The following is a 27196-nucleotide window of genomic DNA, read 5'->3' on the forward strand; positions in this document are numbered from 1 at the left end:
ATTCATTTATATTTGTTATTACTTGCTTCCCTCCCTTGCTTTACTGTACAGTGTAAAACACGCTGAGCTGCATTAGGAATGGCACACGCTGGACATTGTGGTAACATACAGGATATCAGTGTGCTCATCTGGAGCCAGCTGCTGCAGATCCACAAGTGGGAAGCTGAGTTGAAAGGAGACATGTAGTGCACTGTGGTAGCAGTGTACCTGTCTCCTTTACAAAAGGGGGAGATGATAAATCACACATAGCTGGTGGACATTTGAAATACCATGGCCTGCCTTTTCCCATAAGTTAAAATGTTTATGGCAAATACACCTGTGCAATAGAAACCAAAGCCATCTTTGGTACAGCATTATCATGTTAATTTGTGATGTGGGTTTTTTCATGTAGATTCCCAAATTATTGCTTAATCTGGGTCTGGAAGAGTCATTGGTTCATGGGTCTGCACAGATCACTGATAGAGGCATGGTAAGTGTTGTCTTTTCCCATCTCTGTTCTTTCAGTAGTCTGCAACCACTTTGTTTCAAGAACTGCATGCTAGTGAAGCCAAGTTCTGAAGTGTGGAATGGTGGAACATAGGTGATACATCCCAAAGTCTTCTGTAGGCTCACCCATGGGTTTCAGCCTTTCAGTCTCTCTCTTTCAAAATGTTTGGTAAAAAGTCTATCTTAGTCCCAAGTCAGACACTGCAGCCTCTTGTTCCCTAATGGCAGTTCCTGGTAGTTGAGCAGTTTGCCTCCCTAGGGACACCAAACTCAGAAAGGATCAGTATTTTAGCTTTGCTTCTTGCTAATGTGTTTTGGTTGAATGCCAGCTTCAAGCCTCCCTTTAACAGGTCTCACAGGGCAAACCTGAGTGAAACCAGTGAGTACCAGCAGGAATGTACCTACCATGCTTACCTTTCTGCATGAAGCCTACAGACCCAGATCCACTGATGGAGTTTTACCAAGCTAACAGACCTTGGGAAAACTCTCTGTCTGTGGGGTGGGGTCTAAATTTTCAGGTCTTTCCTCTGCCAAGGATCCCTCAGGGTAGAGAAGGGTAAACTTTATTGACGAGTGCTTGAGATGTACTTTGGGAGGGCTGTATGGAGAATATATATCAGAGAGCTCCATGTACTTTTGCTAATTTCTGTTCTTTTCTTCCCTAGATTGGATCAGACAGTATCATTGGGTCATCCACACAAATTGGAGAGAAGACGTCCATCAAACACTCCATCATCGGCAGCATGTGTACCATAAAAGACAAAGTTAAGATAATAAACTGTATCATCATGAATTCTGTTACAATTGAGGAAGGGTAGGTTACTTTTTTGTACCTTAGTTCCCTAAATATGCAGTTTAGTTTTGTAGGTAGATCCTGAGTCAGTAATTTCTGTCCTGTAAAGTATCTTCAGCCAGAAGAGATGATACCAGGGGGTGTGTTTCCAAAGACCAAGTCATAAATAAGTCTCTATAAGTAGTCTAGAAGTGCACAAATGAAATGAACTAACAAGAGTCTTGGAACATAAATGTCTTCTTTTTACAATAGATCCTGTCATCTTCAGAATGTGTAAGTAAGTGAAGTGGATGTATGAGTCTGTATGACCTTGTGTGTCATTCTTACAAGTGTAATTTTAATGGCTGGATCAGTGAGTATCCCTAAAATATTTGAGGCACAAAGCATTATTTAAAGTGGTATGCTTGCCAGCTAGAAATATTCTTCTCACATTTAAACATTACAGCCTCACCTAAAATGTCATTTTCTTTGGCCCTTTTTCTTTGTCATCCTGCAGCCTTTACTATTGCCTATGCTGAGTAATAGAATAAATTAATAAACTTTTCAAAGAGAGCATCTGCCAGCTAGTAGAGGTTTCTCATGCACTAAAGACACTGACTAAATAGTTAGCCTTGAGCTATATACATTTCCAAATGTGGGAAAAGTGGCCTGTCTGCAGTTGTTGATGTCTGCATGCCCCCATCTTTCCATACATGCTGGCTTCCTGTGGATGTCAGTGGAAAGGAAACTGCTGATTGAGTCTGTGCAGACCTGTATAAATTCTCTGCTCCTTCATGGCTTGAGGTTTGCTTAGGGCCTCAGGAAAAAGGCCAAACTCTTAAAAAATGCCAAGTTGGCTCTGAAAGTTGCATATCTGAAAAACATAAAACCCCAAAGGATGTGGGGTCTATGGAGGATACTACTGTTACATAACTAAATTACAGGTAAGTATGGTACCTTACCACAAAGTGTTTGTCTTTAATAGAAATCCACAGTAATTTCAAGCACATCATAAATCAGAATTCCATTGAGTATAGAAAATAGCTGGTTTCCAGTTCAATCACAGATGGATCCAGTATGGCTGTATCACAAGCCCTACTGTCATAAAAAGTAGAGGAACCTCTCTCATTTGATCATGAGACCCTCTGTCATTTTGATTAATGAATTGATGCCACAATCATAATGGTATGGTTTTGCATATGAGGTCAGCAGCTCTACCATTAAATTGCAGAGGCAGCTAAGTGTATAAATAGCACTATTTTTATGAAGAGTCCCAAATCATCTTGTGTTTGTCTGCATTGGCATTTAGTAGTGTTCTAAATCCTAAATCGATCCCAGAGCTGTTATGTTAAGCATTTCACAAAATTCCACAAGCATCGTAAAGTTGGTGATATATTATTTTTAAGAGAGATAAACTGACTTTTGGGGTAACATTTTTGTGAATTTTAGAAAACAATGTAATCCCTAGTCACTCTTGCTGAAAACAATATAGCCACCAAAGAGTGAAAAACCTCACAGTCCCAAGGGTTTGACCCCCTTTAGCTGTTCTGCGGTTACTGCACACTGATGCACTGGAGTCAAATTTGTAATTATTCCTCTCCAGCTGGAATTAAGACCATAGACCCTGGATCTTTATTGCAAAGAATACTGTAATTAATATTTTGTAGATCTGCACAAATACTGAGCTGATAAATTATTTCTTATTGCATTATGGTAAGTCTTAAGATTAGAGGGGGATGAAGTCATGCATACACAGGTAGTAGGAAACAGAAATACTCTAGCTGCTGAGTTTTGTTGAAAGAAGCCTTGCTTGCAGTGAAGGATTTCTGTGTATTTTTTTTATGTATTTTGACCTTCTTTCATTACTTTGGTTAAATCTGATGGATTTTTGTTAAAATGCTAATCATTCTTACTTGTGTTGATGGATCCATTTGCAACAGGTGGATAAATTATATGTGGTTTTGCTTTAAACTGTCCACAGTGGACAACTCCTTATAAACACCTCTTCTCCCAAGTGTCTCTAAAACAGCTCAAGCTTTATCTAATCACAGATTCAGAAAATGTCTTAATCTTTAATTGGAAAGTCAGTATGTGTTAGCTGATATGGGTCAAAATGAACATAATAAAGTGCCCTGACAGATCTAATTAATTTTTTTTTGTCGCACAGCAGATGTCCTACAAGTAAGGCAGTTTTACCAACTAAGGTAGTGTATATTAGAATTCTGAAATTGCATTGAGAAATGGATAAAAACTGTGTTATTTAAAGAATATACATTTTTATGCTGACATGAACAGCTCAACCAGACTAATGGTCTACTATAATAATGCCCAAGTCAAATGTGAATGGTAACTGAAGGCCATTCTCAAGAGTGTTCATTGCAGTAACACCAACTTGCAGCAGTAGGCTGAGAAGATTGCAGTAAGGACACTTATTATGGAAAAGACAAAGGTGTATAGATAACTCAGAAGAAATAAAGATCAGCTAAATCTTTTATTTTAAAATTGGGATACTGGGAACAACCAAATGCAAAAATTGCTCTGCATTCTAAGTTCATTTATCAAGAGCTACATGGCACTGCCTTGGTATTTCCCTTGCCTCTTCCATGACTTCTAGCTTCTCTGGGTTGAATCTTCCTTTTTTTTCCCGTCTCAGCTGCAAAAGTGATCAGCAGCTTTAGTTTACTATGTCAATATACAAATAGCAAAACAAAATGAACAAACAAAACTCACCAAAAACAAAATTTAAAATGTTTGTCTCTTGGTAGTTCTCCTATAATGTGATCCTGTGCCATAATTCCTGCAGGGTCAAGATCCACAAAACATATCTCCAAAGCAGGAAAAAAAAATGTAATAGCCTCACAGCTGGTATTTAATACCAGCTTCTGAAATGGATAAATTCTTGCTGTGTAGGTGGGAGCACCACAAGGTGCTTAGAACAAAACCAGATATCTCTTACTAGGCGTGGTTGCCTCATTATTGGCAGAACAGAGGTCATGGCCTAGGTGATGATAACTTTCCCAACTGAATGGATCAAGTAACTGGGGTTAGTTTGGACAGTCCATTGCATACTGTTTGCAAATTATTATTATTCCAGCAGTGGCTGGTGCATTTGATACTCTGGAGTACCAGAAGCTGGTTTTGTTTGCTTTGGTGTGTAGGGCTTCTATTACATTATATATGTCTCCTGTGAAGTGATTTGAGTAGATATGAATCCCCCCTTAGAAGAGATTACAGGGGATTAAAGAAGTTAGTAACAGGGGAAAATAATTGGTAGTCCTTTCTTAATGCATTTCCCACTGTGCAGCTAATTCTTCCATCAATGAGACAATAAAATAGCAAAGATTACATATGTGCTGAATGATGGATGTACTTGACCAAGCTGGGAGGGATGTAATTTATACAACAGCTCAAGTGCTGAGAGATGCTGACTGCCCAGGTGACAGGCTGCAGTGGCAAAACACTTCTTTTTTTCCCTCTGGATGGCTCCCTAGAGCTCAGTGACAAATGACTGCACTGAGTTACATAGTTAGAGAAAATCTACTAATTGAGCTAAAATCATAATTTGCGTGAAAACTTTGTCTGTGTGGATGTTCCTGCAATAGCTGTGTGTGTCCGTCTCTGTAGTGGCTCAACTGCCTCTTCTCTTTGCTCTGTTTTTGTCAGGGGTAAAGCAGCACAAGAGACTCCCTGGATTGCTGCATCTTTGGTGCAGGAGTCCCCTCATTGTAGCTCTCTTGCAAAGGGACAGTGTGTAACACCCACGGACTGACTGAAGCTTCCCATTTGCAAATGAAAAGTAATACCTGGTAGATTTAAACCCCTTATAAGCATGGCTGGCAAGCTGATCACAGTAGATGAGGAGAAGGCTGAGGTACTCAACCACTTTTTTTGCCTCATTCTTTATTGTCAGTCTCTCTTCCCACACCTCTCAACTTTATGGACCATAATACATATGCTCAGATGTAATACTGATCAGAGGGCTGGAGCACTTCTCCTGTGAGGACTGAAAGAGTAGGGGTTGGTCAGAAGAGAAGGCTCCAGGGATACCTCATTGTGACCTCTCTGAACTTAAATGGGACTTAGAAGACTGATGGTTACAAACTTCAGCTCAGCCTCCTGCAATAGGACAAGGGCTAATGGCTTTAAACTAAAAGAAGATAGACTAGATATAAGGAAGAAATTGTTTACTGTAAGAGTTTTGAGGCATTGGCACAAGTTGCCCAGAGGAGCTGGGACTCTCCCATCCCTGGAAATGTTCAAGGCCAGGCTGAATGGGGCCCTGATCAACCTGGTCTAGCTCATTTAAGGAGGTGTGGACTACATAGCCTTTAAAGGTCCCTTCCAACCCAAATTACTCTATGGTTCTATAATGTTTTTTCATTTGGTAGACTTAGGCACACTTAGCTGTTTTGAAATGAGACCTAGATATGGATGGATTAATTTTGTTTCAGGTTCCTGTTCTGGCTTTTGTTTTATCAGTTGGTTTGTTGGTTTTTATCAAACACTGGCTTTATTTTTACCATTCTTGTTGTTTTACTTAGTTTGCTACCTTCTGGCAGCAGGAACATCTAATTGCTCTGGTAACACAGGACCTTGTGCTGAAGCACTCTGAGCATTACAAATAGTATTAACAGGAAAAACATGTTGAATCCTTTATTCCATCCCTGTAGGTAAATATTTTGAAATCTCTTGTTTGTTAGTAAAACTATCCCACTGTATACACTTACGGAAAGGAGCTTGGCCATTTTATGTGCACATTATATCCTTTTTCCTTGGTCATGGAAAATTAATGTTTCCCTGGTAAAGATTATAGGGAAGGGACTGTTTAGTAGGGAAAATAATCTGGTCTTTGGACTATTTAGAGGTTAGTTGAGAAGGCAAGTGTTAAAAGCTCAAATAAATACTGAGTCTGCTGTAAGCCATGCTTTGAAAAGGTCTTGTTGACATGGTGGGTAGTCAGTACCATAAGGACTCTGTGGTAGATATAGTCTGAAATGAAGTATTTTGCTGCTTTTATTTTTTCATGAAAATACAGGAAAGCATTCTGCTTCAAATGATGATTTTATGGAAATGATAAATAGGTTCCTCTGATTATCAGAGAGAGCAAATGGCCCAAGATTTGCTTCTAGATTTCACCTCCACAGCAAGAAAGTACCTTCAGATCTTCACAGAGCAACCAAGGAAGCTAAACTTGATTCACCTGTAATTTTACCAGAAAAATGGTATCCCAAACCAGAATTAGCAATGGGAAAAGGAGAGAGTTTCCTCCAGAAAGGAGTTTGCAGCAGATAGTTGGCAGATAGCCTTGATGCAGTGGACATTTGGTTCAGGAACTGTAAGAGTGGGGTTGCAGGTGTGACTGAGATTAAGTTTGTGCAGGGGCAAGAATTATTGAACAATAGCCTCGTATCTTTGCTTTTAAAGTTTACAGGATGTTGTTGTAAGCATACTACCCAAAAGGACTGAACTGCTGAAGTTCCCCATGTGAAGTGGCACACAGCTAAGGTTACCTTTTGGAAAGGGAAGGGGTTAAAAAGGCAGATATGATTTGGGTCAGGCTGCATTGTAAAGCCAGCAAATTGCAAAGTGTTGCAGCATCAGGAAACTTGGAAGGCAAGGGAGGTGACACCAAAGGCTTTGAGTTACAAACTGCAGGGAGGTGATGTGAGTGTTGAGGACAGAGGGAAAGTTAGAAGAGTCCCATGGGAGAGATGTGGTAAACCTTGGAGTTCTGACTCCCTGGGCAGAAGGAATAGGCTGAAGTAAAAATTAGTATGAGGGACTAAAGTACCCAGATATGTGAAGAAAGAACTGGCACCAAAAATGGTTTTTCAGCCAAAACTAGCATCGTCCTTCTTCAGTCATGTGAAGACAGTAAGTTATGCACTGGATTTTGTTAAAGGTGTTCTGGCTACCTGTCTGAAAGTAGGTGGACAGATGCTGTAATTCTGCTCAGTGAGGGGACTGGAGAGAGACCACATGTGACTGGTTAAGGCTTCTCTAGTTTACCACATGTCTTCAATTTATTGCTATTTTGTATGAGAAAACGTGCAAAGGAAGAAAACAACAAGCAAGGCGAGCTGGATTGACTACTAACTGCAGATTGATTGTGAAGTTTATTGGTTGTTTCCTCAATAGTGCCAAATCAGCACCTGACGTAGAAACAGTCAGCAGTTTGAAGCAAATTGTAATTAAAACCAGGATAGAATTGAGTCTTTATAGAGGTTCAGTGCATAAGTAATCACTTGGACAGTGGCAGTACAAAGGAATGATCCTATTGCCAAGATAACATATTTTACAGTACATAACCTCATGAAAAAAAATGAGGAGGTGAAGTTGTTCCCATCACCATAGCTTGCAAACCTGAAAATAAAGATCTCCTTGTGCTGAAATTCCAAAGTATTTTGTATCTTGAACCATTTTTTAAGATGGCTGTTGTCTCCTGACAAAGAAAGAAGAACAAGTTTAGAATAGATATCGCAGAAAACACATGAAAAGTGAGAGCTTCATTCAGAAAAAGCACATACTCATCTTAAATATATGGATAAAATATGTCATGGATATGGATAAAAATTAAATTCATTAAGAAAACTATGTGTATTGTAGTCCCTGCCTGTAAAAAGGGGTCTTATTTCTCTTGATTATGTAGCAGTTTTGTCCTTTCTGTCACACCTCTTGATTTTAATCTGTGAACATTTTTGGTCAGGAATTATAATTTTCATTCTACTATTTAATTCACTGTATATGCTATGTAAGATACTGAATAGAAAGACAACCTCTGGCCAGCAGAGTTTGCTTTCAGGAAGATAGATTGAGGAAGAAAATGCAAAGTAGGAAACTAGTAAGTAGGAAGTGGTGGAGCTACTTGCGGAACTGGTTTTCAATTACTTTCAACTGAAGTAAAATTCTACTGTATCTAATGTATTGAGGAAATTTCTCATATAATACCTGTTATCTTGTGAGTGTCTGAAACATTATTACTAGCAGCTCCTCAAAAAAAAAATTTCTTCTGGCTAGCTTCCTGGTACATTAATCTCTCTTAAATAAATCACCTGTTCTTTAATCTCAGATGCAGATGTTTCCCTGATTGTGCAGGGAACTCATCCCAGTTTTCCAAACATCTTGTACATCAAATGTTGAACTTAAAGCACAGATGAGCCCTGAAAAGTGGCATTTTAAAATATTTCCTCTCATTCTGCTGATTTGCTTCTTCAGATGGACAGGATTATGTCTGACTTCAGAGCTATAAATAAGATTCTCTCTCCTGCTAACCACATGGATCTAATAGAAGAGTGTGAAGATTTTTCACAAACAGCTGATGGCTGTTGGATTTTGGTGGGAATCTGGGTGTGAATGTCTCTGATGCTCCTTAAAATCTTCTCCCACCTGGGTATGGCAGAGGAAGAAATTACCACATTGTGCCTCTTAAGTTCTTGAGGAGACGAGAGTTGAACAAGTTCAGCTTGGATCTAAGAAGGCAGGTTCATTTGTAAGGGTGGCATTTACAAAAACCTTTTCCATGTCAATCTAACTCACATGATATGGAAACTGACTTAACTAATAATGTTTTCTGAAATGCCACAGCTCTTCACCCAAAACTGTGCTTCAAAAACCCCAGAGAAGGTGTCCTTTTACTGTGCCTGTTACCTCGCTCAGTCTGTGGGAGCTGGTGGGAAAGTGAAGCAAACCGAGAGGTGGTAATGAACATAAAATGTTTCTGTGTTGTTTCCTTCACATAGACATGAGTAGCTTTTCCTGGCCTTCAGTGCAGTGTCTGTAAAATCATGTAGAATCTGGCCTACACCTCCCACTCTGCAAAAGAGAATCCACAGGGTGGTCAGTTTTCCTGTGTGTGGTGTTTCCCAGTGTAAACCTCTTGAAGTATACTTTTGCTGAAGTGTGCAATCCTGAGCTTGCAGCTACATAAAAGGCCACCAATTTGCTTGTTCCAAGATCAGCTGGATGTAACTGAAGTTTCGGAGGTGAAGCATGACCTTCCTGGTGACCTCCCCCCCCACACCCTAAGTTTCGCTTAATAAAACACATTAAGGTATGTTTGAGGCAATCCTTTAAGGTCAGTTGAACTTTCACTGGAAAATACGAGTGCTGGCAAGTATATGCAATATGTAATGCAAAATGTTTAGGGTGTGGGGAAGAAGTGTAAAGGAGCCATACCACAGTGATGAGCTTGGCTAGAAAAGAGACATGGAACAAGTTCCTTAGTGAAAACACCCTCAGAGACGGGCGAAGAATTTAGAGGGGTAGAATGATTTTGTTACCCCCAAGGGGAAAAACAGGAGATCAAAGGCCAAATTCACTTACGAATGCTTGCTTTGAAATACATCTATAAATTATAGCATGTACTGCTGGCATCTATTGTAGGCTTTGGTATTTACTTGAATGTATAACGTGAGATGCATAGTGCCTGGAGTTCTTGTGTTTGTGTGTAAAAGTGTGTTGGTGTAAAAATGTACTGGTGTGGAAAGCATGTTGGCAAAGGCAACGTTTCGGGTTCCCAAGTTCCCTAGTAGTGTTTTTGCCTCTCCTCTGTTTTTCCATGGTCTTTGTGCCTCATGCCTGTGATCATGAGTCCCAGTCAACATCTCACTAGCTAGCAGGGGATTCCTTCAGGGGTTGCTGGTAGGTTTTAGAACTCTCCCTGATTCATTGGCACTTCTTAATGTTATTAAGGTGCCTGTGGTGCCTCTTATCTCCTTGGTTAGGGCAGAAGGGGATGTTGCTCCCAGGGGAATTCACATCTGTTACCCCTCAGTCAGCAAAGTAGCTGCTGAGGCATGTCACCCTTTGCTTTTAACTCCCGTGTCAGTCTCTCCGTTTCGCAGCTCATCGGGAGGCACACAAGACCCAATTGCTTGGCACGGCAGAGCGGTACCAAACAGGCTGTCCTAGGCTTTGTGCTCCAGGCTTTCTTTCTTGTGAGTCTACAGTTTTAAGCATTGCATTATAGACACCTCATTTGCTTTGCTGCCCAACAGAGATTATGTCGGGGTTTTGGCACAATTGGATTAAAGTACCAGGCCTGGATAACTTCCATTGGCATTTCAGGAGATTGGCTGTAAGGCAAACCTGTGACATTCATACCTTCCTAAGCTTGCACAACCAGGGCGAGAGCTGCAGTTGAGGTCTTGACCTCAGTTACTTAAGCCCCTTTCTCCCAGGAGCGTTCATCACTTTAATCACAGAGTCCTAAATAATCAGTGGGTAGCCTGTAATTAGGGGGTTGTGTCTTGGACTCCTGCTGCCTGCTCCCGGTGTGCTGAGCACTGCGTATTTTGATTTCCCATTCCCCCAAAGGATGTTTGATCTCAGATTTACACTTCAGAAAATTAAGAAAGGTACGGCACCTCAGTCCCCTGGCAATCTTCCTGATTTCAGTGGTAGGTGCCTTGCCTTCCCTGAGTATCACAGTGCTGCAGCGATTGACACACTTGATTTAAGGGTTTGATTTATAGACCGATACTCGGGCTGAAAGTCAGCAGTTCCAGGGCTACATAAATCAGCCTGTCTCTGGGATTAATACTTCCTTATTTATAATTTCGACAGGAGATGGAATTCTTTCCCAATTCTTTACATTTCTTTCAGATGTAATCGACCACCCTGTCCTTTGGTTTAAAGCTATGTGACTTTGCCACAAATAGAGGGAGGGGAAAGTAAGCTGAGTCCAGGAATTGCTGTGCTATAAAAGCTCCATATTGTGTGCTCTTGGACTTTGCTTTCTCCAGCTTCCTTCAAGCCCACACAAGAGATGGACTTGAGGTTTTTTTGGCTTTCTTCCCCTCCCCCCCTCCCTCCATACATGCGCTGACCTTTTAGAAAAATAAATAAAAGATAAAGAAGGACCTGGAATGTTGCAGAATGTGTGTACATTTTGCTCTCTGTTGTTTTCTGCTGGGATTAGTTGTTTACAATGGGGGAGAGAGGGAGGGCAGAGGAAGGGAGGTCTGTGGCCTTAACTGAAATTAGTGGCATTTCAGAGTGATCTTGTTAGGTGGTCTGCAGTTTAAAGACCTAAATCCTTGTAATCCCCCCATGCCTCCTTGGCCACTACTCCTTTTGCTCTTGTTCTCTCACTTTCAAAAAAACCCACCCCAAAGTCGGGCTCTGTCTCTCAGATGCAGGCACGTAGCGGACACACAGACGTAAGCACACATGCTCTCATATGCTCCTATTTACACATTGTACCTGTAGAACAAATTAATGCTTTAGCTACATCTGTTGCCACTACAGGACTGGGCTTGTAAAATGCTCTCTCTAAAATGCAGATGTACACTGAATATTTTTATTTATTTTCTGAAAAACACCCAGCTGCCAGACTTTCAGTTTGTGATTACACTTAAAACAAATTCAAACTGAAATTTCAGCCGTAAATCAAATGCCCCAAATTAGTTCCTCTTGTGGGTTTGAACATGCTCTTTGGATTTTAAGGTCAGGAGATATCCGTTTTCACCGTGCTGAAAAGTTTAAAAATATACTACATTTTCAGGGGAAAAAATAAATATGGTTTGCATTATAAAGCAGTACATCAATGTGTGTGTATGCGCACACACACCAGAGTTGATGAAGCTGGATGCTGTCAGAGCACCTTTGAGGGCTAATAGCACCTAATTGTTATGGAAGGCAGGAACTGTGGTGGCAGTTTAGTTAAGGAGACTACAGCAGTGCCCTGAGATTTGATATTTACCCTGTAAGAGAATAAAAGTTTATTCCTTACTATTCAACTTGAAAAAAAATAATAAAAATTAAATAAACACACAAAATACTTCTCTTGGCAGGCTTTATAACTTTTTTTTAAAAAGAAAAAAGGCATTTACAAGTGGTTTCAAAATGGCTGTGTTACATCTGTCAGCGGGTGAAGGGAACACCCACAAATTGTGTTTTTATCTCTTGAAGTTTTGTTCCACTTGAGCAATAAAAGCCGGATTTGCTGCTGGTTTGTGTGATTGGGGTAATCTGAGCATTGAGTATGGCTTTAAAACTTCTGCAGTTGGTTGGGTTTATAAGTTTTAAGAAACTCCTGGGGTGGTGGAGTTCTTGGGTTTTGTTTTACCCTGGCACCAGGGAAGGGTTGATTTGCAAGCACCTGGCACAGACAAGTTCATCTTGGTTCCCTGGCCTGTCCCTCCCGAAAAATGGTTTGGCAGGAACCCTCATTATCTTTGATGTTAATGTCATCAGCAGTTTCTTGGTTACAATGCTATTCTTTCTCAGGGAGTTGAAAGCCAATGCTCAAGTAGGCTCTGAACACACATGCAGTATTTTCCAGCCTGAGCCCCAGACCAACAGCTTAAATCCCCTCTCTTTTAGGGAATATCCTCCTTCATGAGGGTAATGCTGAGAGGTGTAGTGCACTCACAGCTGCTCTCATGCTCAGGAGGAGTGATAGATGGTGGGAACCTGACAGTTTGCAGGGGAAAGCTTTCATCTGACTGGCTCAAAGCAACGGAGGAGGAGGTATGGTGGAGCACACATTCTGGATAGGAGCCATTTCAGTGGGAAATGAGCAACTTCTCCCATTCCCTTCACTAGTCCTGTTGAAAGCTAAGTCAGAATGGCAGCAGCGGGCAGTCATGCTTCCAGTGATCCCTTCCCTAGCCTGGCATAAATGCCAAATTGCTCTTGCTCTCAGCAGCTGCTGTTGCACAGGACGATGGCCTGAGCTGCTGTGCGGGCACATGAGGCTATTGGAAAGGAAGCAGATTGTGACAGTGTGAGAGCAAAGACAGGCAGGGGTCTGCTGTGTATCTTTGCCGCTTTTTATCTTATTAACATGTTAGTAAAAACCATGCTAAAGCAACCTGAGCTGGTTGCTTGTAGAATAATTGCTCATATTGCCTCCTTATAGGTCAGCAGAGGGGGAGTTTAAGTGAGTTAAAAGAATAATTGTTCAGAGGGGACAGTCTGTTCACAGGGGGTTGTAACTATGAACCAGTGCAACTGAGGTCCAGTTTTATTGCTTTTACTCCTGCAGAATTAATGGTGGTTTTGTGGGGCAGATGGTTTCTGCTCTGACTCACACAAGCAACAGAATTGTAATACGTTTAATGATAAATTCTTTGTTCTAGATAATAGTGTTGTGTGAGCAGGAAAATACTATGAATTAATTTTGGGATCAGTGGTCTGGAGTGAGGATCGAAGTTTCACTCTTCTGAGTACCTCAGCTGACTAGTGCTCTATTCAATACAGAATTGAGGCTCAGGGCTTCGACCTGATACCAAAACTCCTTTGTTAATTCAGACTCCAGGCTAACAGTTCTGTCCACAAGCCAGCTTGATGATGCACTGCAGCCATGCTTAACTAGTGCAGAGAGTAGTGGTGGTGTCCGTAACCAAGGTGGGGAATAGCTGCAGGTCATTAATCTGTGCAACTCGCTGTGCATAGAAGGTCATTGAAGCCAAAAACTTCTGGTTTTGACAGAGATCAGTTGTTGGACTGATAATATTCACAGTTATTGTAATTAATATTGACAGAAATACTGGGAAGCAGATATGAGATGCTATGGTTCACAGTAGGATTAATACTGAGTTATCTAGGAGGAGCAGATTACCTGCATGTCTCCAGGGTTATAGATCTCACTTATACCCTCTTCCCAATCAGCTGATTTTGATGAGTGTTAGTATTTTTAGATATCTTAGCTATGCTTTCTGTCCTTCAATGACTCCTGTCTACCTTTGCACATGTGAAAATAAGGAAAGAAATAATTTGATTCACAGCTATTTTCTTCTCTGTAGGTTTGAAAGAAATTACATTTAATGCTGTTTAACATGACACATCATGCTGAGGGAATAGCATTTCAGGACACATCACAGATAGTAGTTAAGACTGACAAGATCCAGCTTTCTGGAAGAAGGGGTTCAGAGAAATGCAGTAACTCAGAATCTCTCAGCAGAGAAGTTACAAACCCAGCAGTTGGACTCTGAACTCCTTTCCTCTCTGGACAGTGGGATTGGCAGATTTGAAAGCTGGTTGTCACAGATTCAAATACATTTTGGAATAAGTATCTAACTTTTGCTGAAGTTATATACTGTGTAGTGTTTCAAAGGCAACATGAGCATGAAGATACTCAAGGCAGGTAGCATAGGTCTAGTGTGGGTTTCATTGGTTTAGTACTGCAGAATAATCATGTTTGGGTGCTTGAATGTAACATGAACAAAGCCAACCAGCTGAGCTATTGATCTGCCCCTTCTCTCCACCTTTTCTTAGTGCCTGGCAAGTTGGAATGCATAAAACTACTCAGTAAAATTTGCAAAGAAAGACTGTGCTGCTGCTCGTGTTTTTAACTGGGGAGCTGAGCAGAGAAGCCACCCCAGCAGTTACCCAGACTGTCTGTGGAAAATACAAGACTTGATCCAGGTCCCAGGTCTTTATTTATTCAGTTAAGCATTTATTCTGTTGAGGAAATACAGAGGAAAGCTGTTCTAACAGGAGGTAAAACTGCAAACTCTTCCAAACCCAATCTGACACCTGGAATTTTTAGTTTTTCCAGCAACTGGGTGTAAGGATCAAGAGAAGAATGGAGTTTTTGAGAAAGGTGCAGAACTGAACCTACTTACAGGATCATGTCACAGAGTCATTAGATATTCCAGTGGATACCTTTATTTTATATCTGTCATTTAAATTATTTTCTTGATTTGGTTGTGTTTATGTTGTAGGTGCTGTCTTCAGGGCAGTGTTATTTGTCATAATGCTGTGATAGAGAAGGGTGCAGACATCAAGGACTGTTTGATTGGAAGTGATCAGAGGCTGGAAACCAAAGGTAAGTAAAAAAGTTGTATTTACTGTGCATGTGTCATAATTTTCAGAACTTTTTCCTTGAGACTTTCCTCCTGCTTCTTCATGAAGTGATAGTAAACTGTGGCAGTTCTACAGTGGGGTGTCCTATAATATTAGGGTTTTTTTTTCATGGAAAGTACAGCTTCTTGGCATAAGTTCAGTGGTTTGCTCCTCTGAAGTTGGCAGCAAAGCTCTGTTCTTATAAAGAACAAGATTGGGTGCTGAGACAGTCTTTTCCCAGAGACCACAATTAGATCAGCCTGAGGTTGTCCTCAGCAGGAGCCATTATTTTGATTAGTAATCTTTGTCAGTAACAGGGGAAAAGCAGGCAAATCTATTGGTCACACAAACATCCTTCTCTGTAGATGCTCCCAGCCCACAGTGCCAGTATGCTCCCATTCACTTTGCTCCAAGCAAAAGCTCGAGGTGGAACATCATATTAGGAGCTGCTGTGCTCAGTAGGAAGTACAAGTACAGCTACGTTCACATCTGCTTTACTGCCATGAAGTACTGTTTTGGGGCTTCAGAAAGGATACAGCTACGTGGCCCTCATTTATACAAAGTTCAGCCGTCCAGTGGGAGTGCTCGTGGTGAGGGCTCGGTGGTAACCGCATGAGTGGAACTGTTGATTTCCTGCCCTAAGAGATAATGGGCAGGAAATGGCTGTTTCAGTGACTGCATCCCAAGCAGAGGCTTTTTAATGAATATTTATGGTTGGGGTTTGGCAGATCCCTGCTCCAGTGTGTGGACCGAGGACAAAAGTGAGTTCCTTTGCGGGCTCCATGTGAAGTTATTTAGTCAGATCAGGATTTATTTGCTTGCTTTGTCTTTGTGAATGGATTCCCAATTCTATGTGTCTTGATACAGAGCAGGGTTTGAACTTAATGTAGTATAGCATAACCTGTTGTCAGCTTCACATATGACGAAATTTCCTTAAATTGAAACTGAAAGTACAAGGGACTCATGAAAGCAAAGTATTGATCTTGCAGTTTCAAGTCTCTGATAGTGCAGGTAACACAGTGAGTTCACTGTGGTCTTGGTCTCTGTGTGTCTGTGTCTGTTCATAGCTTTGTCCATCACACCAGTCTGAATCAGTGTCCATTGTGGGGTTCATTGCCCCCTGTCACAGAATCACTTGGGTTGGAAAAGTCCTTTTCATATCATCAAGTCTAACCATAAATCTAATGCTGCCAAGTCTACCATTAAACCATGTCACTGAGTGCTGCATGTACACATCACACCAGGAGAGATGACTTGGGGCATGTTTTGTTGTTAACTTGCAGTGTGAGCTATGAGAACATAGGGTGTAGATTTAGCTAATATTTTAGGAAACAGGAATATATTTGATTTCTTTAGTAGATGATGCCAAACAGAAATATCACCCTCTGACCTTGATCACAACTGCTTCGGAAGTATCTTCTAGGGTGCAGATCCTAGTCTGGTTGATTGTAGTATGAAAACTGGTCTTTCTTCTTGATTGTCTTTGTCATCCTTGTCTGAATATTTTTCAGGCTCTGTAGATGTATTTGCAGGGAGAGTAACAGAGCTGTACCCATGGATCATTTGCCTATTCTTGAGAGTCTGCTGCTCCTCTCCCCAAAGTTTAAACCCACTTCTTGGGTTAACTAGAGGCTGGTGGCCCTCCAGTTAAACTGTTTAGACATGTATGATTGACATTAGCAGAGACATATTCAGGTAGATTATAAATACACCATTATACTGGGCAAATGTTGTAAAGCCTCAGTTCATTTTCCTGCCTCAGTTTCCTAACCATTCTAGAATTGCTTTGGTCTGGGGGTCAGGTTTGCCATGGTGGTCTGTGAAGTTCATGACTTATTTTCTGCACCATGGAGTCTTTCCAGCCCAGCATGTCTCTTCTAACCTTGACTGATCCCATAGTAGATTGGGTCTTCTCTTTTTCTCTGTGAAAGCATGTCATGACTTCCTTTCCCCTGCCCAAGACTTCCTGTATCTCGTGCCAAGTTTTTGGTGTGGCCCTGTAAGTATGTTTCCATATTGCACCTTTCATCAAGACTTTGGCTGTTTTTTTCTTTTGGGTAACTTTTCCTTCTTCAAACTTGAGCTTCCATGCCCGGGTTAAGAAAAAACTTAGTTCTCTTGGGTAGGAGCCACCTTTTCTTGCAAGCTGATCACCCTTCAGCAGACATAAGCAGTAGCTGCTGGCTGCTGACCCTAGTCTGGGAGTTATACATTCCACTTTCTGGGAGTAGAAACCTCCTCAGCAAAACTTCATACACCTTCCCAGAAACATTTTAAAAAATGAAAATATAGCAGTCTCTTATTCCAGAACATCAGCCAGGATTCATCAAAGGTAGAAATATCCCTGAATCATCCTACACAGCCCCAGGCAGATCCCACAGTTGACTTTGCTGCAGAACTGGCTGTATGCTCCCTGCTCTACCGTATGAGTCCTGGCCACACTGCCCAGGCAGCTTGGGGTAGAAGAGCTCTTTGAGCCAGAGGTGCACTGACCTCCTTTCATAAAATGAATTCCAGTCCCATGCAAGGAGGATGGCAAGAGAACAGCTACCACAAATGATAGGCAAACGTAACTTAAACCAGCTCTCACCCTTCTCCTTCTGCAGAATAATGTGGGTATATTTAGGGTGGTCCAAATGGTACAGCTGGGAGTAATGGGATTGAATTAAACACAATTTAGGTTGGCTATCTGGAGCATTTTCCTAATGATGTGGTCTGGTAGACTGTGGGATAATCTCCCTGGGGACTTGGTGGGAGATCTCATCACTTAATAATTGGCTTGGCAAATCTCTTGACACCTAAATGGAAGGAATACTCCACTACTGGTTACAGGGGTAGATCAGAGGCAACCTGGTACTTTCAAACTAAAAACAAAATTGGAGACACAGGAATGCAGGTAACTGTCAGCAGTGTCGTCCCAGTCCTGCATTTACTTCCTCTCTGTCACAGAATTGGCCAGAGACAGTATTTTTAAATGTCTCTGTTGAAGGTATGGCATTTTATTTAAGTTCTGGATTGGCAAGCCATGCCTCCTGAGAGCCCTGCTATTCTCCTACTGCTTTTATTACCATGCCTTGGAAGCATCCACTTTCCTTCCTCTTTGATTCTTAAAGGAATTTGCTAACAGAGAATTAACAGATGGGCTTTGTGAAAGCTACCTCACCAGGTAGCAGTTTGAAAAACATGTTGGTACCTAAGAAAAAGGCAGTAATTCTTAGAGGAATAGGAAATGGCAGACAGCATTCTGAAAGAACTGAATCATTGTACAGAGCATTCAATCACTGCTTTGAAGACAGTTACTAAGATTACACTGCAATCTTTTTGATAAACCTGGTTTTAAAGAGGAGCTCAAAAGCAGCATGTGCTCAGTGAAGTAGCACTAGAGAGAGAGTGCTGGTGATGGGCCAGTTGAGGAGTCAGATGAGCCTGAAGTCACTAAGTACAGCTCCCAAAGGAGTCTCTCGGCCAGATTCAGCAGGGAGAGCGTTTGTACATCTGGTATTGGTTAGCCAGGAACCAGCATATGTGGTAAAGCAGCCTAACCCTTCTTCAAGGTAAAGTGGCCTAACCTTTCTTCAAAGCAACACCAGGAACAGAAACTACAGTAAACATTCACACAAAGTATAAAACTAGCAAAACTGGTATAAAATTTCACTGCCTTATCCCTTGCTTTCATCTCTGTTGTCATTGGGGCTGGGATGTTTTATTTGCATATTTATTTCCAGTATCAGACATGGGGCTCCAACTAGATCTGTGTCCTACCTGATTCTGACTCCTGCTTCACAGCCCTCCACTATGGTTCTGTCCCAGCACCAGGCTCACCCCAGTCCTAGCCTTTCTCCCATAGAGACTTTTGTTTTTCTCTCTTACTTGGTTATTCCCAGACACCTACCTGACACCTCCTCTGGTCTGACCATAGCTGCTATTTCCAGTCCCCTTGCCTAACAGTCCCATGCTCCTTTTTTCATCTAGCATTCATTCCCTAACTGCTTTCAGTTGGATTGCATCTCTTTCTCTCATGCCTGGGCAGGCTCATACTGGGCACAGGAGTGGGGTGGTTCTGTGCCTAGTGTTCTACTGGCCCATACAGCTTGGAGGAAGCCCTGCCTTCCTCCTGCACTTCCATGGTCAAAAGTGCTCACTGCAGTCTCTGGAGCTTTTAGCTGTCCTCCTGAGAACATGTGCAAACTTCAGATTTTTTTCAAAGACTTATCACATAGCCAAAATTGTGTGGTTTCTCACAAGAAGAGAAAAAGGCACATATTCAGTAAGGACTGGCTCCTGTTTCCAATCATTTTCCAAGTTCTGTTCCAACCTTGGAGTCCCAGGACTTTTCAATGAAACAGAATAAGATTGTTTTATTTTAATGAGGGCCAAAGAGCACATTTTTCTCTAATGTCATCCTCTAAGGCAGGTACCTCCACATGTGAATGGTTCCCTGCTTGTGAGGAGGCTTCACATGAGCCAAGATTTAACAGGATAGGGACAGAAAGAAACTGAGAGACTTTCTGATGCTCTCACTGCGTTCAAGTAAGGGCGAGCATCTGCTCTTGCAAGATGCTGAGTACCTCCTGGTGCAGTCTTCAGGAACTGAAAACACTTAGCATGACACAGGGTTGGGATCAGAAGGCATGCTGCTGTGCAGATGGGAGTTAGGAAAGCTCATGAAGAACAGACACAGACTAAACAGTGCACACATGTATACAGTGCACAGGGGTGGAAAATGAGCTGGAGGTGATGTAGGAATGGTGTGAATTTATAGCAAAATTGAGAGATCGGTAAGATTTCTCCCTAAAGTAGTTTAACTACTGAATGCCCATGACAAAGATATTGTTGGCAGCTAAAACAGGCATCTCTTAAATACTTGACATTTTTGTTGGAGTGACTATGCAGTGACTATACTGCTAACTAATCCTAATAAGCCTCCTTTCCAAGTTGTATAAAAATGGTTTATGAGTTCTGGCCTTACCAGTGGCGCAAAACTTCCTTAGAATATCCATCCAGCAATGCTTTGTCCTCCCTTCTGCTGCTGGGGACTGCCACACTTGTGCATGCTGTCATTCCCAGCCAGGGAAGTTCAGGCTTCCTGAGTGAGTGGGTTAAATGTGCTGCCACATTCGCAGCATGCTGATATTGAAGCCTACCCAGAAGGCAGTGGTTCATAACCTTGTGGAAATATTTTTACATGCTCCACGCAGAGAAAAAAACTACTTCTGCTGTGGTAGAGCTCAGGCACATGAAAGGGCCAGGAAGAACACCCCAATGGATGCTGAGAAAGGAAGAGGATTTGTGTCCAGTGCTGCAGGCAAATATGGCACCTCTGCCATCAAATCAGGAAGTTAAGATATGGACAATTAGACTGCTGTTTTGAGATTCCTGCTTGCAGTTGCTGTGAGGAGGTGATAGTCCATGGGAGCACTGATAGATGTAATCCAATCCCTTCTCACACACTTTGCTAGGACTCTGTCCGAGTATGAGGACTTCAAGCATGTCCCCCTCCCCAAGGAGCTTGCAATCTTAGGCACATCCCAAGCTCTTGATCACATTTTCCCTTTACTAACTTTTCTTCTAAGACCAATCACTTCCTCATACATCCTGTCCTCTTCCTCCACTCCCTCAATTTATCTGCTCCAAGCCACAGTAATCTCTCACTGGCCTCTGAATCACTGTTACCTTCACACTTTCAAGACACATCTAGTCCACAGAAGGGTTTGAGAGCAAAGCAATTAATTCTGGTGGAACTATGAAAGAATCCTCAGCTGAACCACGGGGCCACCAGCACTGAGAGCTGGTGGTTGTTGGATGTAAGGCAGAAGTAAGATCTCTACTGCCTGTCTGTTCTGTGGGCTGGAGGCCCCAGCTGTGGGCCAGAACTGATCTGCCTGAAGCTACCACCAGCTCCCTGGGGTGTGCTGCACATCCCTCATTCCCTGCATAAAGGAATCTTGGGAGCAGCTGGAACACTCAGCTAATGAGGATCATTGTTGCTGGCGACCCATGGGTTCAACTGATGCCTGCACACGGGCTGACCTGGCACTTGGGAGAAATTGTGAGACATGCCTTGCCTTTGGGGCCACAGTGTGGTCACCCTGCTCTCCAGTGATCATGTAAAGCCTGGCTGAGGAGAGAACAGGCCTTAACTGGAAAGTCCCACTGCTCTGTAAACACAAACAAATCAGCCCCCATCACCTGCTTCCCTTCTTTATCTGTACATGTAATTTAAAACACCCTCCAGCCTCCCAAAGTCAAGCTTCAGCTGCTTCCCATCCCCGTAAGCCCCTTTGGTTCCTCTCCCGCCCCTAACCTGGCTGCTTTTCCAGAGCCAACCATCACTGCAGAGACAAGTTGCTCTTCTCTCCCACTCTCTGATCCTTTCTGTCCTGGGTGAATGTGGTGGGAACCACCCACAGCGTGTTTTCGTGCATGCGTTTCTGCAGCCACCCCTCCCCCCCACCTAGTTTTTTAAGTTAAACTATCTCTTGCTTTAAAGAGAGCAAATACACAGCAGTGGCTTTCATCACTGCTGTATAATAGAGCAGTAATTCTGTGCCAGGGACTGTTTTCTATTTTATTTTAAAGGGTTTATAAAACAGTGTATGTAATTGAGTGAGTAAACTGAACGTTTTCTGGAGCCCCTGAGGGCTGAAACTTCGTGGTGGTCCTGGGCCTAGGCCCTAACCCTTTTTTTTCCTGTCTTTTTTTTTTTTCCTCCCTTTCCCCTCCTTCCCCTCCTCCTTTACAACCCAGCGTTGCCACCAGCAGCAGCAGCAGCAATCTGTCTGGGGCTAATTGAGCAAACAACAAGGAGATGCTTTCACATGGCTTTTAAAGGAATGCTCCGGCATCCCCTTTCTGTGAGTGGCTTGGCAGGAACCTGCCAGGAAGGCTGGGGAGCGCTGGGTCCCCGGCCCCCAGCCTGCTGGTGGGGTTTGTGCTGGGCTGCACAGTCATTTCCGCCCCTCTGTTTATTTGCATTACAATTTGTTTTTAGCCAAGCACCAAAAGCTGCTCTGCTCTCTAGTTTGCCTTGTGCGTATGTTTTTAAGGGGCTAGTGTACAGTATGTGTAAACAAATGTCTTCCCAAGCAGGAACGCATATATAACGAGTGACAGGTTTTTGATTTACACTCAGTAAAGTCTCCATGGACACTCGGTTCAAGCACCCAGGCAGACTTCAGGCTGGGCTGCGTCAGCAAGTTGAGGCAAAGTGCTAATCAGGAGGTTGAATGTGTTGATCAGCTCTGGATTTGCTTAGCACCAGATGCTCCCAATCTGAGAAGATCTAGTTGAACATGATTTAAGGTTGAAGAGTCCAACTCTTAAGGCTTTCTCAAAGTCCTTTCTCTAATCTGTCTTCTTTCTCTGTGGGCTGAATGCATCTGTAACCCTGCCAGTGTCAGATAAAAGTCAGCCTGGTAAGAAATCCGTAGTGGGGAGCTGGGGAAGGAGAAATGTAGCTGAACAGCAAAGCATGTGAGATACTTCTCCCTCCTCCCCCAGAGTTTCAGGCAGAGTTTCTGCAGGAACTGAGTTTGCTGGTACCAGCCAGAGCCACTGGCAACTGGCAGCCACGTCTGATAATGAAACACTATCCCCAACTCAGCTCTCTGGCACACACACTGGAGTCTGAATTCCCTTCGCTCCTCAAGAAGGGCTTCGGGAATGGAAGAGGAAAGCAGGGTGAATCCTTATCTGCCTACCACATCCCCTTGGGGTGCGGAATGGGGCTTTGTTTCTAGCAAAGCTATTCCCTTTATCACTTAAAAACTTTCTTGCAGATTTTAGACAGGCAGATTAATGTGTTTTCTTTAAGTCTTTACAAGAAGAAATCAGTTTGGTGATTTCATATGAGTCTGAGGTAGCAATGACATACCATGTGTGCCCACTTTGGGGAATCTGGCCACGGCGATCAAGGAGATGAAACAGGCAGAGGGATGAGAGATGAGGGAATGCAGGCTCCAATTTCCCATGCGGCTTTGACTGCTTAAGCTCCCTAAACTCACTGCTGCCTCAGTTTCCCCATCTGTAAAACAGAAATGCTCTTACTCACCCTTTCTCAAAAAGCATTTTGAACTCATCAGGAGTAAAATACAAGACTGCCTCAAGCATGTCAGTGCAAAATACAAATAGTCTGTACCACCTCTGCAGCAAGGTATGTGACAGGACCCATCCCAGCTCTGCACATTTAGGACCGTGGAGGATGCTGTCTGAAATGAAGCAAGAAGTTCCTTATTAAAAAGTATTGCTACAGATAACCTATATATAGAACCATAAATTGACATGGCTCTCTATAAGCCTAGATGAAGGCATGTTTAATCTGCAGAGGCATAATATAATTACTCTCACTGGATGGTAGCCAGGGTCTTATTCACATCATAGAAATCAACATGATAGATAGTCTGCTTGGAGGAGGTTCAGGAATGGAGTCACAGGAGTTGCTACAGGGCCTGTTGAGATATACTGGGAAAGTTGTTGGGGATGAGGAATGTTATAGCAAGAAATGCTGCAGGTTGGATTTGAGGTACCTTGGCAAGGCTGTGTGGGGTCCAGGACGGGAGGAGAGAGGTGCTGAAGGCTGGACTTGGGGCTATTGGCAAGAGCTGTCCTGGAGAAGTTGTGTGGTGCTACCTACATCATGCTTGCACCTGGCACTTGTACAGTCAGCCCCTCATTTTCCTGAGCGTTGCATCCACCTCTGCTCATCCTGCCCAAAATGCTGGAGATTGAGCTCCAGGATGTTACTGTGAAGCTCCAGGAATAATTATCAATTTACAATAAATACCCTGAGCGAAGAACTAAATGTCTCAATCTGATGCTGCAGGTGAGAAGCAGCCCCTTGGTCTCCTTATTTTAGCCTTCCTGCAGGGTCTCTGAAAGGAAGTGGTGTGGCTCACCCATTCTGTCCCTCAGGCTGAGAAGATCGCATATGATCCACATTATTCTGGGGTTGAAGTTGTAGTGAGAAATTATCTTGCACAGTGCAGAACTCCTTGAAGTTTATAGAGCAGAATTTGATCAAACCTTTACTGGAGCAATGGTTTTCATGATACAAATGTTGCATCTTGAATTTTAAACCAAGAGAAGCACCATGTTGGCCCAGCCACTTTGGGGATTGCCAGGAATTTCTTCCTTTAGCCAAATGTGGCATATTTGTTGTTTTGCAGCAGTCTTGCAAGATCTACTCCCCTGAGGGGAGGAGTTTTAGGTAGGTAAATAAAACACAACTCATCATTTCCATCATCCCTGGCTATCTACCCCCACTTCTGTGTAAGGTGTGGGAGACACCAGAGCTTCCAGTGGTGTATCCCAGCTCCTCACAGGCCTTGACACTTTATCCCAGGCTCCAGAGGCAATTGTTATTCTGAATTGCAGAAGGTAAGATGAAGAGCCTAGGGGCATGGGACACATCGCCTGAGCTCCACCTGAATAGGTGTCCAGCTCCTGGAGAGCAGTTTAGATTCACCACCTCCCCCACAGTACCCTGAGGACACCCACTTTGAGCACACCAGCTTTGTGTCTGAGGCCGCATGCTTGGGTTTTTTAGGCACTGGGCTTTCAGTTGCGTGTTTTTATTACTTTGGCTTTAGATCCTTTATTTGCAGTCCTTCCCTGACAGGCTGCTTTTGCATTTTAAAGGGAAGGTTCTTTCAGTACAGTGCATTAACAGTGCTGGGGCAGGGACTGGCACATTAATGTGTCCACTGGGGCTGTGCAAAGCTCCTGGGAACAGGCAAAGGAGTGACCTTGCAGAAATCACCCCTCCAACAAATTTGCTCCACAGGAGGATCAGGTTTAAAATGAAAGAAAAAAAAAGAAAAAAAAAAAAAAAAAACACCCTGTTTTTAAGTTGCTAGGGCTGAGTTGAGATTGCTGAGATCTCACACTGCCTCAGTGATGGCCCCCTGGTGCTGAGCAGCCCTTTTCCCCACCAAGCAGTTTGGGGTAGACAGTGCTATTTAGAACCAGGGTAGATTACTGATCTTTAATTTTATGTCTAATCTTCATGTTGGATGTTGATGGTTCCTTGCCTTGACCTAGGTGTACACCTGTCAGTAGCAGCTGTGACTTCCGTAGGGCCTCTTGTGTTTATTAGTGACACATACATGTGAAAACTCTCATTAGAGAAATCTCCTGATGTTTAGTCAGTTGTTTAGGCTTTCACCATGTGTGTGGGATAGTGTCGGAGAGACACTGGAGTTCAGCAAATCTCTATTTGAGTTCCCCAGAATCTGCTTTTCTCATTTGTTTTAAAGTTGCAGATTTGAAAAATGCAAGGTCTGAAGCTCTGCCCCAAAACTCAATTGCTCTTCTTTTCCTCCCTCTTTCTTTTCAGCCAAACATGTTAATGAAGTCATTGTGGGCACCGAACAGCTGATGGAGATATAACCCGAGTAGCTTTTAAAGAAGATTTTATGGAAGCCAGCAGCAGAACCAGATGTTCAAGCACCGTAAGATCATCCGTACAGATCAGTACTGGCATGGTTTACCCTGCCATTGCTCCTTTCCTGTTCAGCTTTATATTTATGTCTTAATAAAGAAGTATTTGCAGAGCGGAGTGTCCGTCGGCCCCTCCCCCCTCATTGGGATGCGCGGGGTTTGTGCCGGGTTACATCGGTTCCTGCGCGCCCGGCCAGCGCACTGTACTTTTCCAGCAGAAGGGAGAGCGGGGACCACACAGACTGTGCCCACTCCAAAGAATGACTTAGCCGCCCTCCCTGCGGCGTAAATCACATCCCTGCAGTCCTGCACCACCCATCCCTGAGCCTGGGAGAAACTGCTCGGGATGCTGCTTGTGCATCTCATCAACACAGCAGGCAGACAGTGAGAACAGCGTCGGCTGCTCTTTGCAGCCCGGTAGCTTCACCAGCCTCCTCCTCCTCCTCCTCCTCCTCCTCACTGTCTCTCATGATGCTGCCCCACAGCACAGAAGTGTTTAATCTGTGCCTCTTCTCTGTAATGCAGTCAAAGAGTTTGGCACCCATTTCCATCAGGGCTGAGTTTGGTCTGATACTTTGAAATTCTGCCCAAGAGCAAGTATGCGAGAGCTGATGGAGCATGAAGGAGGTATGAGGTGTAAACAGTGGATACTCCCTGCCTTATTTTGATGGTTCTTCCTGTCAGTCCACTGTTTCTAATCCCAGACAAGAGGTCTCTCTCCACACTTGGATGATCTGTGGATGACTGTACCTATGTCTCTGAGATGAGTCGCTCATGTTAATGTGAAACGCACAGCCTTGTGGTCAGGGCCTGTGCCAGGATTGTAAAGCACCTGGATGGGATTGAAACGCAAGCTGTTCTTTAATGTTTATAAATTGGACACAAGTTCCTACCTAAAAGCTGTTTATTAGAATGTAGTAGGATTGAATGGGACATTTATCTGCCCCTGGCAGTTTGACATCCAGAGGTGCTTACAGTAACTGGTGGGGATGATATTTCAGTAACTGAAGTGATAAATGTGTGCTTCATGGGTATCTATGACCCCAAGGACAGTTACCATTTCCTAGTTAATTTGACAGGAGAGAGATTATAATCCAGACATTCCTTGAGTTTCATAAACAAAATCCTTCTTCTAAAGGACCAGATTGGAATGGAAACTATGGGTAAGGATGAGCTTCAAGGCCTGTGACAAGCTGCAGAGAAGAAATGCACTGTAGTTCAGCTCTAGCTTTGTGCTGGAGGTTTTGTCTTGCGTATGTGCGCAAACATGTTCCTAAGGTACGAAGCCTTTTTCATCCAAAGATCGCAGAGGTTTTACAGAGGTTAATTAAAGAGTGTTCTTGTCTCTGTGTGCGGCAAGGGAAAGAGGCTCCATTTTGGGTGTGTAGAAACAGAAGCAGAGCGGAGTGTAATTACCTGGCTTTGCAATTTACCAGAAGGCTGGCAAAGCCTCGAGAGTTTTGCAGGGACTTTGACTCATAGTCCTTTTGCTGAAACACAAAGCCTCCCCTTCTGTTTTTAGGATATATGTTAAATTCTAAAAAGTCTGCACTGCCTTGTTTAGCAGCTACAGCTTTACCTCCTTATGCCTTAATTATATGTTAATGTCTCAGTCCTTTTGTTTAGCTAATTTAAGAAGAGGGTGGGGGGCTCTTTACTGTGTCGGTTAGAATTTAGCATTAATTTAGTGTTCTCTGACACTTGAAAACC

General features: G+C 42.9%; 1 protein-coding gene across 1 annotated transcript in view; it reads left to right on the plus strand.

Moving 5' to 3' along the window:
- The window catches only part of EIF2B3 (eukaryotic translation initiation factor 2B subunit gamma), a 98692-nt gene extending 73093 nt beyond the window's left edge, over positions 1–25599 (plus strand). The window contains exons 8-11 of the mRNA XM_021528458.3: positions 392–469; positions 1152–1300; positions 14929–15032; positions 25383–25599. Coding sequence (XP_021384133.1) covers positions 392–469; positions 1152–1300; positions 14929–15032; positions 25383–25435 — 384 coding nt within the window. The 3' untranslated portion in view covers positions 25436–25599. The remainder of the gene's footprint in view (positions 1–391; positions 470–1151; positions 1301–14928; positions 15033–25382) is intronic.
- Positions 25600–27196: the final 1597 nt, after the last annotated feature.

This window comes from Lonchura striata, chromosome 9 (assembly GCF_046129695.1).
Source record: "Lonchura striata isolate bLonStr1 chromosome 9, bLonStr1.mat, whole genome shotgun sequence".
In the NCBI taxonomy this organism is placed as follows: Eukaryota; Metazoa; Chordata; class Aves; order Passeriformes; family Estrildidae; genus Lonchura; species Lonchura striata.